This window comes from Myxocyprinus asiaticus, chromosome 14, assembly GCF_019703515.2.
Source record: "Myxocyprinus asiaticus isolate MX2 ecotype Aquarium Trade chromosome 14, UBuf_Myxa_2, whole genome shotgun sequence".
Classification (NCBI taxonomy): Eukaryota; Metazoa; Chordata; class Actinopteri; order Cypriniformes; family Catostomidae; genus Myxocyprinus; species Myxocyprinus asiaticus.
Genome location: NC_059357.1, coordinates 46,859,136 through 46,871,334, shown reverse-complemented (window position 1 = coordinate 46,871,334; position 12,199 = coordinate 46,859,136). Strand labels below are relative to the sequence as shown.

At 37.6% G+C, this 12,199-nt stretch overlaps 1 protein-coding gene across 2 annotated transcripts in view; it reads left to right on the top strand.

Moving 5' to 3' along the window:
• The window catches only part of LOC127452151 (protein kinase C alpha type-like), a 264,644-nt gene that overhangs the window by 89,492 nt on the left and 162,953 nt on the right, over positions 1–12,199 (top strand). For both annotated transcript variants that reach the window (XM_051717414.1, XM_051717413.1), the window contains exon 3: positions 2,304–2,386. In XM_051717414.1, coding sequence (XP_051573374.1) covers positions 2,304–2,386 — 83 coding nt within the window. The remainder of the gene's footprint in view (positions 1–2,303; positions 2,387–12,199) is intronic.

The window sequence follows — 12,199 nt, the reverse complement described above, 5'->3', positions numbered from 1 at the left end:
TAAATGTATTGCAGTGATTTTAATGTGCTTTGTATTTGGCCATTAAGCTTCTTTTAATTTTGCGATCCTTCCTTGTAGGATTATTAAACCACAAGAAGCTGTGATTTAATTAGGTAGCTCTCTATTGCACTGTGTTGACTCAGGCTAATAAACCATTTTCTTCACTTTGCAAGCACATAATGCACACAGTAATAATATGACAATGTAATAATGGTAATTATGAAGGGATGACTTTGACTTAAACAACAAACAGCATTTTCGTGGTCACAATAAGTCCTAGTGATCATTTAATTTTTATTTTAATTTTTTGCATGGTGCACTGTTTAGGATGCATATTTTAGCTATGAACAATTGCCCTCAGAAAAGAAATTTTTATAGATTTTTTTTTTTTTTTAGCCATAAAAAATATTATTCCCTTTTTTATTATTATTATTAAGTATTTTTTTTTTTTTACATTTATAGTCATTTAAATTATTTGTATATAATGAGGAATTGCTTAAATGTGCTTGTTGCCTAGAAGCAACATTGTAAAGATTGTAAAGTCTATTACACTAATATTCACTGCAATGCAATTGTTTTACAGCATTTTTTTTTTTTTTTTTTTTTTTAGTATTTTGATACCCACAAAATATAAAGTTATTTATACTCATATACAGTAGTCATGTATACACATTTTTACTTCAAATATTTAAATGCATAAAAACCTGTATTTGATACATTTCTTTCCATTATCTCACAATGTTGCCTTCTAAGAAACATACCTAAAATTATGATATTCAAATATTGTTTTTTTTCTAATCTAATTTTCGTATTTTAGTTATGAGGTCCAATATATGCAAATATATATATATATATATATATATTTTACATTTCTTTTTAACTTTTTTTTTTTTTTTTTTTTATATATATATATGTAAAAAAAAAAAGAAAAAAAAAAGAACTAATTTTTGGGGAGGAATTGAATGGTTTTTTTAGCTCTAAATTACTAAATTAAACAATTTTCAAAAACAAAATATGCAAATTTTATGTTATCTTAATTTCAAGAAAAACCTTCATTTCAGTAAACTGAAAGAGTGTCTCTCTCTCATTGGGGGTCTCTAGTGACATCTGATGGAATAAATAAAAACAATTACATGAAATAACAACTATGTCCAGTAGATGGCTCCAGTGCTCTATGCATTGGCTGATCTCAATAAGCTCATGTTTTAACAAACTTTTATTTTTAGATACTATCACAAGTTATGCATTGGATATATGTTTAGACATTTCTAAAAAATATTATTTGTCAAATTGTAGCATTTTTTTTTCTAAACCACTTGTGTTGAAGTGTCAGATTTTGCAATGATGTGCCAATATGCTGTCAAACTTGACCATGCTGCCATAATCAAATCTGGTTGTGTTACAAAGAAAGGAGTAATTCATTTGTTACCTATCATTTATTTCAAACATCAAATTTACACCATAAACTTTGTCACACAGGGGTCAGACTCAGACTTCGACCTGTGTGGTATGTTTGGTATATATAGACAGATTTAACTGTGAGGGCCAAATGTCCTCATAAAAAGCAAAAAAAGCTCTTAAATGGGTCAGATAATGTTGATCTTCAAATCTAGTGATGTGCACATGTTTGTGTAATGGTATGGTTTAGGTTTAGGGGTAGAGTTTGAAAATAGAAAATATCATTAGCCTGATATTAATTCAATGGAAGTTAATGAGAGATCACTAATATAAACAAACAAACCGTGTGTGTGTGTGTGTGTGTGTGTGTGTGTGTGTGTGTGTATGTGTGTGTGTGCATATGTTTTCTGCTTGTGGATGTTTTATAATATCCCCCCTTCATTTATGTGTGGTTGTGTTCTGCATTGTGTCTTTTTTTTGTTTGTTGTTGTTGTTGAGAAATAATAATTAAAAAAAATCTCTGTGTTTTAGTATTTCCCATTCATTTCCTATGGCGGTTCAGTTTGGATCCGATCACCACAAGTGTCGCTTTTTTTTACGACCACTTAGACTTATCGAATCAAGTCCAGATTTTTTGTGTGTGTTTAGATGGCTAGTGGAGGAAAAGTCACCAAGTTTTTTACCACTCAGATAAAGGATACCATTTTTATTAAATCAACCCCTGGGACATAAAAGTTCCCCAAGTTGAAGAAACACCCATAAGTGAAAGGAACATATTGAGGTTTCTCCATATATACAGTGTAATTCTTTTAAATCTTTTAACCTAACATGTAGTGCTTTTTCAATATGTCATATTAGTTGAATGTATTCAGCTCATCTGATATAGTTTGTCCTCTCTTTCACAGTGTGCTGTTTTGTTGTCCACAAAAGGTGCCATGAGTTTGTTACCTTCTGCTGTCCTGGGGCTGACAAGGGCCCTGACACAGATGTGAGTAAACACTTGTATTATTTCTCTCTCTCTCTCTCTCTCTCTCTCTCTCTCTCTCAAACACACACATATGCTTGCTCACACTGCTGTCAGCATGTCCTATGTTAAACAGCTGTGCTTAAACAGATTCATGTGCATTCAGTGTCAAAGCACATCAGTGACAGTGCTGTTGCTTTAAATCTGTCATGTTGAATACTGCTTGAAGGAGAGTAGAAACTCTGTGTAATTATTTTGCTCCTGTGGACGTGAGGGTGGTACTCGACTCTGCTGTGAGCAGCTGATTTAGGTTAACTTACATTAGCACCATGGGCCAGTAGAGGTAAAATATAACATTTTGACCCTTTGTGTCCCGAGAGTGCTGCTCATGTTCAGTCACCCACACAACACAAACAAATCCAGTTCTCGGTTTGTGTTTACTTGTTATTCTTTACTTCATTGGCCTCACATTAGTCCAGAAACCACATTAATAGCATGTGTGTTCTGGTTGTTTTAATGGGTGCAAATTGTTGCTAAGTTTCAGTTAAGGACTGAATTTGAGTTTGTATGTTCACCATGACAAGTGTTCACTGGATCAAAACTGTGTCCCTCCGACGGTCAGTCTGTGACACTCCAAGCTGGTGATCCGGGTCACGTAAAGTGAAGACAGTCAATAGATTGCAGCTCTTGCTGGATACGCTCGAGAGCGACAGAGCAATTTACGTGCACTATAATTTAATGTCATATCCACTGTGCACTGTATGTACAACTATATTAAAAAGTTTGTGGACAAACTTTAGGTTGGCTTGAAAAAGCCTAGTCTGAAAGTTTAAATAGATAGATAGATAGATAGATAGATAGAGATTAGCATGTTGCTAAGATGTTTTAGCACATAGCTAGGTGTTGTAAACATGTTTTAACACTTAGCTAGGCATTGCAAACATTTTTCACCTCTGAAGGTGTCCTGTGATGTCTAGCACCAAGACGTTAGCAGCAGATCCTTTAAGTCCTGTAAGTTGTGAGGTGGAGCCTCCATGGATCGGACTTGTATGTCCAGCACATCTCACTGATGCTCAATTGGATTGAGATCTGGGGAATTTGGAGGCCAAGTCAACACTTTGAACTCTTTGTCATGTTCCTCAAATTATTCCTGAACAATTTTTGCAGTATGGCAGGGCGCATTATCCTGCTGAAAGATGCCACTGCCATCAGGGAATACTGTTGCCATGAAGGGGTGTATCTGGTCTACAACAATCTTTAGGTAGGTGGAATGTGTCAAAGTAACAACCACATGAATGCCTGGACCCAAGGTTTCCCAGCAGAACATTGCCCAGAGCATCACACTGCCTCCGCCGGCCTGCCTTCTTCCTATAGTGCATCCTGCTGCCATCTCTTCCTCAGGTATATGATGCACACACACCTGGCTGTCCACATGATCTAAAAGAAAACATGATTAATCAGACCAGGCCACCTTCTTCTATTGCTCCATGGTCCAGTTCTGATGCTCACATGCCCATTGTAGGTACTTTCGGCAGTGGACAGGGGTCAGCATGGGCACTCTGACCGGTCTACGGCTACGCGGCCCCATATGCAGCAAGCTGCGATGCACTGTGTGGTCTGACACCTTTCTATCATGGCCAACATTACGTTTTCAGCAATTTATGTTACAGTAGCTCTTCTGTGGGATCGGACCAGACAGGCTAGCCCTCAGTCCCCATGCGCATCAATAAGCCTTGTTCGCCCATGACCCTGTATGCTGCCTTCAAAAATCAATCAGATGAAGGTATCTCAGTAGACAGGATCGGCTGCGTCCAAAACCAGGAAAATGCTGTAATGCTGTAAATGCCGGAGGCTGAATACGGAGATAGGAAGGGATCAAGGCACGTCCGAATCCAATGTTCGCATCACATCCTATCTACTGAGATACTTTCATCTGATCGATTTTTGAGGGCAGCGTAGATGTATCCTTCGCTGCCTATCTAATCCCACAATCCTGTTCGCGTGGATCCACAGCGGTTGAGCTGAAGAAAACAAATGGCGGCTGAAGAGGCAGTTGTTAGCCAGTTATAATTGTGTATAAATGTACGTTTTTATTCACTTTCTCCAACTTATGATTCCTTTTCTAGTGAGAAATTAGTATTGTAGTTATTAAATATACACTTGGTTATCGCCAAAACTCTCTTGATTTTGTTCTAGATTATTTGACCATTGTGGTTCGGTTGGACTGAATGAAGCATTACCTTTAGTGAACACCAGATGGTATCCTAGCAACGATGTGACGTTAAAAGCCTGGCCAAAACCAGTTTCTGGAGGTGCCTTCGTACACAAACGCTGTCTGTTGAGTCATTGACTGATAGGGCAGCGAGGCAACAAGACAGCTACCTGTGGTTTCGGACGCAGCCAAGATGAGAACACATTCATGTGTACAAACACAGCTTAATGGAGCACAAATCCGAAGGCAGGGATCTCAAGACGTGTTTTTTAAGTTACAAACTTCATTTAACTTGACACACCTAAAAACGTCTTTTTGTGTTGTCAATTTAATGCTTCACTTGTGTGCCTAACTAATGTAATGTATTTTAATTATCTGTATTATTATATATTTTTTAATATATAAAAATATACTGTTTATTATTCATAATTATTTAAATATAACTATTTATAATTATTTAATCATTATATATTGAATGATTGTTATTTGAGGGGCTTTTTCAGCAAATAATTATGTACAGTATGTGATTGATTATGATTCATTTGATTAATTAATCGGCATACCATGTAATTAAAGGTGCAGTATGTAACAATTTTCATGTAATATTCACCTTTTTTTTTTTTTTGCCAATGTGTGAACGGCTTGTAATGCAACTTAAAAAATGAGCCCTTCCCGGACTTCCTAGGTTGCCTACTAAAGCCTGTAGACTGATTTTCATGTGAAATTTGCGGGTCGGTTTTGCTGGGAAAATCCAAAGGATGTGACGTTTATGTGCACTCCCGAGAGCCTCAGTGCTTCTCTTCCGCTATTCAACAGCGACAACAGACAGTCTGCAACACTAGGTAACGTTATCTTAGAGATGGAATCCAGTAAACGTCCGGCTCCCAGCACAACACCGACTCCTACACAAACTCAGAATAAGCCAAAAAAACAAAAAAACATTTATTTACTGAATCCCGTCTGACTAAGCGGGAACGTGATCGTGGTCGAGCGAAAACTAGAGTGAACATCGGCAGGGCATTTGATTCCTGGAGGGACCTTTGTTTTGGGGATCAAAACCGACCCTGAATTGACGTTTTTCTTATTGGACAGGTAAGATTACATAACTGCAAAGCATGTGAAATATAGTGCCATAAGGACTGATCTGTGTAATTTTAGCTAACTTGATCTTGCCTGCTAACACTGACAAATTGCAAGCTACCTTGCTCTGTAACTTTCAGATAATTTAAACGATCTTCTCTTTATACTAATAGTCAGGTATACAGGATAAATTTAAGCAAATACGCTGGTTTCTTGATCGTAGCACAACATATGACATACAATAGTGCAACAGTAAACTGTCTGGTATAGTTCGGTATTATGTAGCTGTATGTGTGTATCAGTATGCTATGTTAGCTGATAAGCAGTTTTAGTTTAGTCTCAAAGTTTGTAGTAAAACAATCATAACTGTGTAATTTTAATTATGCTACCTCATCTGTCAGCATGATGTCAGTGAATCACATTCAGTCTCTTTGTACGTTACGTCATTGTTTTGGCCGATGCTCGCTCGCGTCCCTATGGAGTGTGTGCACGAGCAACAGGTAGCTGGCTGCAGTTCACTTAACAGCCACAGGTGTCATTAATAACAAGGGTTTCTGAATCTTAAATACTGCACCTTTAATTTGATTAAAATTTTTATAATTGTATTTGATTGACAGCCATAATATGCAGTATACAGTGTGTGTGTGTATATATATATATATATATATATATATATGGCTTCATAAGACTTATAATATAGCACATAATTTCACTTTCCTTGAACATAAACATGTCCTTTTGTGTTCAACAGAAGAAAGAGGTATAGAAGTTGAGGGTAAATAATGACAGAATTGTCATTTTTTGGCTGATTTTTGTCCTTTAAACAATCTTTTAATCTTTGAAGAGATTTCTCTGTCATTTTTTTTCCATTTGTTTTTTCATTGTTGAAGAGGTTGGGATCTCTCTGTTTGAAATGTCGTGTGTGTTGTGTGTGTGTGTGTGTGTCTGAGTGTGTCAAAGAGTCAGGTCTGCTGATCTCATAATCTCATTTCCTCCTGGCATATGTGTGTTCAGACTCCATCACGACCCTGCAGCTGTATTCATGTTTCTCTGCCATCAGGAGCTTTCATGTGAATACTGCTCATTTCACATTGCTCCTCTTTGCTGCCCTCTCGCCTGAACTCACTTTAACTGCTGGTTCAACCCTCAAGACACACAGAGACAACATCTGCACTGTCAGTGTGTGTGATTTCATTTGTTTCAGCCACAGATACACAAAGATTAGAAGTGTACTTAAAAACATGATTTAAATGTGATTGTGATAAACTCACTATTTTTGTCAGTTTCAGCTTTCCATAGTTCGACACACGTTGTGTACAATTGACAGTGTAATAGTCTATTTTTGATTTTTCAGATTTTTTATACTAGTTTAGAAGATATCAAACTGTAAATCAGCTACAATAGGTGCTTATGAGAAAAAATTGTTAGTAGATTTGCCAAAGTTTGCAAGGTTCATGGCAATGTGTCTTAATAAAAGAGTTTTGCAAATGACTTGGCTTGTGACTTTGCAAATTCCTGGAGCACATCTGAATTACTCAGTGTTATTTATCTAGATATTTGGTACTTATTGCATTTGGATGGACCAACTCAGCACAGTTTCCAATAAAGGCATTTTGACCGTTCACACACAGCCACGAGTAAAAGTGCTTGAGTCGGTATTTGGTATTATTGATACTGTAGAAAGAAAGGAATCATTAACTTATACAGTATATACAATACTTCATATTAAGATGTTCCTTAAAATATTACTTTCTTGCATTGCAAGAGATTTGACGAATGCAAGCTGTTCTCCGGAGGTAACTTTCTGGTGACAAGCAGCTGTGAGAAATGCATTGTAGTATAATTAGTGCGGAGCATGAAAAGACACAAATTATATTTCATCAATAGTGGTTCATTTCTTCAATCTACAGTGCATCCGGAAAGTATTCACAGCGCTTCACTTTTTCCACATTTTGTTATGTTACAGCCTTATTCCAAAATGGATTCAATTCATAATTTTCCTCAAAATTCTACAAACAATACCCCATAATGACAACGTGAAGTTTGTTTGAAATCTTTGCAAATTTATTACAAATAAAAAACGAAATAAATCACATGTACATAAGTATTCACAGCCTTTGCCATGACACTCAAATTGAGCTCAGTTGCATCCTGTTTCCACTGATCATCCTTGAGATGTTTCTACAACTTGATTGGAGACCACCTGTGGTAAATTCAGTTGATTTGACATGATTTGGAAAGGCACACACCTGTCTATATAAGGTCCCACAGTTAACAGTGCATGTCAGACCACAAACCAAGCCATGAAGTCCAAGGAATTGTCTGTAGACCTCCGAGACAGGATTGTATTGAGGCACAGATCTGGGGAAGGGTACAGAAAATTTCTGCAGCATTGAAGGTCCCAATGAGCACAGTGGCCTCCATCATCCGTAAATGGAAGAAGTTTGGAACCACCAGGACACTTCCTAGAGCTGGCCGCCCGGCCAAACTGAGCGATCGGGGGAGAAGGGCCTTAGTCAGGGAGGTGACCAAGAACCCGATGGTCACTCTGACAGAGCTCCAGCGTTTCTCTGTGGAGAGAGGAGAACCTTCCAGAAGAGCAACCATCTCTGCAGCACTCCACCAATCAGGCCTGTATGGTAGAGTGGCCAGACAGAAGCCACTCCTCAGTAAAAGGCACATGACAGCCTGCCTGGAGGACTCTCAGACCATGAGAAACAAAATTCTCTGGTCTGATGAAACAAAGATTGAACTCTTTGGCCTGAATGGCAAGCGTCATGTCTGGAGGAAACCAGGCACTGCTCATCACCTGGCCAATACCATACCTACAGTGAAGCATGGTGGTGGCAGCATCATGCTGTGGTGATGTTTTTCAGCGGCAGGAACTGGGAGACTAGTCAGGATCGAGGGAAAGATGAATGCAGCAAAGTACAGAGACATCCTTGATGAAAACCTGCTCCAGAGCGCTCTGGACCTCAGACTGGGGCGAAGGTTCATCTTCCAACAGGACAACAATCCTAAGCACACAGCCAAGATAACAAAGGAGTGGCTCCGGGACAACTCTGTGAATGTCCTTGAGTGGCCCAGCCAGAGCCCAGACTTGAACCCGATTGAACATCTCTGGAGAGATCTGAAAATGGCTGTGCACTGACGCTCCCCATCCAACCTGATGGAGCTTGAGAGGTCCTGCAAAGAAGAATGGGAGAAACTGCCCAAAAATAGATGTGCCAAGCTTGTAGCATCATACTCAAAAAGACATGAGGCTGTAATTGGTGCCAAAGGTGCTTCAACAAAGTATTGAGCAAAGGCTGTGAATACTTATGTACATGTGATTTTTTTTTATTTTTATTTATTATTATTTATTTTTTATTTTTTTATAAATTTGCAAAGATTACAAACAAACTTCTTTCACGTAGTCATTATGGGGTATTGTTTGTAAAAATAATAAATTTAATCCATTTTGGAATAAGGCTGTAACATAACAAAATGTGGAAAAAGTGAAGCACTGTGAATACTTTCCGGATGCACTGTATTATGGTTGGCATTAATTTCAACAGCCAACCAAACAAGAAGCATGAGTCATTGCTAGGGTGTTCTGGGTTGTTGCTACACTCAAAAAAAATAGCTCTTTGGCTGAACTCGATTCAGTTGTGGACAGTGATTCCAAGTGTTTGAAATGCGTTTTCTTAATGTAAAATTACTATGTAATCTCAACACAATCACTTTGTGTAGAAAGAACCTGGTTAAATTGGATAAACCCAACAAAATTAGATGTGTCAATGTAACGTAAATAATTTTTTTATGTACTAATTAGTGAAAGTGAATGGTAGCATGCTAAATACATGCTAATTAGAAGCACTACAGTGTGTAGTTTGGTAACTATGCTATGATAAGCACAGAATTTGCTCGACAATGTGATCAATCAATTTAATGTGCGACATCCACCTGTCCTCATCGTTAGCTGAATCTCCACTCTTCACCATAATGCATGACAGAAACTCTTTTAAATCTTAATGTAAAACATTAACACCACAAAAAGTAATGTCGTCCCAACTCAACTGGATTAAGTAAACTTCTATTTTAAAAATGTAAATGGATAGAACACAGTGAAATCAAATTCAAATATTCTAGAAATTGTGTTGGTTTAGTTCATTTTTAATTAATTAAACTGAACAAGCAGCAAAAATCTTTTAAGTGTGTTCTGAGAAACACTCAGAATAATTGTTCCCTAACAGGTTTCCCAAACACTGCCCTCCTTTTGCCCTTTTGCCAAGGTCAGACAAACAGGAGGTGCTGCCCCAAATCCACGCCACTTGTTGATCCAGAATTTGTCATGTCAGACTGCTAAAAAATATATATATATATATTTTAAAAGCACCACAGAGCCACAGTTTACATATTGAACTGCTATCCAGTAGGAGCATTTTAACATTGAAAAAAGTACAAACTTCAGCTCCTAACTGAATTCTTGTGGATCTATACTGGGTGCTTGGAAAAGCTTTATTCTTGTTCTTGTCTTTTGTTAGCATGTTTTTTTTTTTTTTTAAGTATGCAGTTGTAATTTATGCCATTTGCTAAAAGATTGAATTGCCTTTTTTATTTTTTATTTTTTGAAAAACTCCTATTGAAATGAAACTCATTCGTATGAGGTGGTCTTCAAACAGAGCTTCAGAGACGTTTTTTTGTGTGTTTTCAGGCTCAATGCTGTGCGTCACAGCCACATCGATATTTCTTCATCTGACATTTAATGTTTTTCAATGCAGCTTTGATTTTCACATGAGGACTAAATTGGAACAAATGATCTGTCAGATCCCCAGTGATTCTCAGTGTTTTCTCTCAAGATATTGATGTGTTCATTACTGGACTCACTGTGGCTTTAGATGCAGCATATTTCAAGTCATTAGTAAGAGCTTTTTATTTTGAGCACTTTAAAGCACATTCTCTTGTGTCGTTATTCACCATCAGGTTACGGACAGTTCTTTTAAAGGCTGCTAAAATTATATATATATATATATATATATATATATATATATATATATATATATATATATATATATATATATATATAAAAATCATATCATATGATAAACAGTTATTTTGTCCTGCTGTGTTTATCTGAAGCACCTGCTGTTTGTGTAAATTGTAAATGTAAATTAGGTAGCATGTGTTAGGGAAGCTATTGAAACTGTTTGTTAAGCTACAAGCTATTCATAATTTAAAGTAATCAAACTACAGTCAAACTATTCCTTTTGAAAAAGTAGTGAGCTACACTTCAAGCTACTACTAAATAAGAGCTTCCTTCATTGAAGCCTATAAACAATGAGGATCTAAATTAATGGTTAATACAAATAAAGAACAGCAAATATATACTAGATATAATTTCCAAAAGATAAGGAAGAGGGGGAAAAAAGGAGGATCAGAAAATATAATGAGAGGAGTATAAGAGAATAATAACAAAAACAAATAAAGATCAACAAATATTTGAATGTAAATATTACTTTCCAGAAGTAAAATAAGGGGTACAGCATTCACAAATTAATTTTGGTGTGTATTTTGTGAACACTAGGGTGTATTGATATGTGTATTGATATGATATGGACTATGTGTATGTTGGCTTTGCGGCAAATAGGGAATGTGCATGAGGTGTTGTATCGGGAGGAAATTGTGGGCAATGCTATATTTACTAGTAGCCTCAGGTCACTGTACACGGCAGCGATCCAGAGCATGTGCAGCTCCACCGGTCACCCGAGTGATGGCCCACCTAACTTATCCCCAGCTGGAACACCAAAGCCCCCGCCCCACACATTGCATCCATGCAGCAACCTGCATCCACAAGACAAGGACCATGAGTAAATTTGAAGGCAGTGGTTCAATCCGCTTAAGGTGACATTTAGTCCAAACATGCCCATGCAGTGTGTGTTAGGGAGAGAGAGATTTTTAATAGATTTTTGATGGCCAGTTGTATATTAAAATATTGTAATTATTTTTGGGGCATATACACTGATGAGCCAAAATATTATGAATAGCATTGATCATCTCCTAACAAGGCCACATGACAATGTCTGTGTAGATTAGATAGTAAGCGAACAATCAGTTCTCGTAGTCAACATGTTGAATGCAGGAGAAATGGACAGGAGTAAAGACCTGAGTGACTTTGACAAGAGCCAAATTGTTATGGCCAGACGACTGGGTCAGAACATCTCTGAAATGGCAAGGCTTGTGGGGTGCTCCCGGTCAACAGTGTTGAGTACCTACCAACAGTGGTCTGAGGAACACCAGAGCCCCCACAGGGGTGTTGGGTACCCAAGGCTCATTGATGCATGAGGGTTATCCCATCTGGTCCGAACCGACAGAAGGTTTACTGTGGCACAAGTCACAGAAAAATGTAATAAAGGTTACAGGAGAAATGTGTCACAACACACAGTGCATTGCACCCTGCTGCATATGGGGCTGCGCAGCCGCAGACCGGTCACTGTGCCCATGAGTACCCCAGTCCACCGTCGAAAGCGGCTAAAGTGGGCACACGAGCGTCAGAACTGGACCTT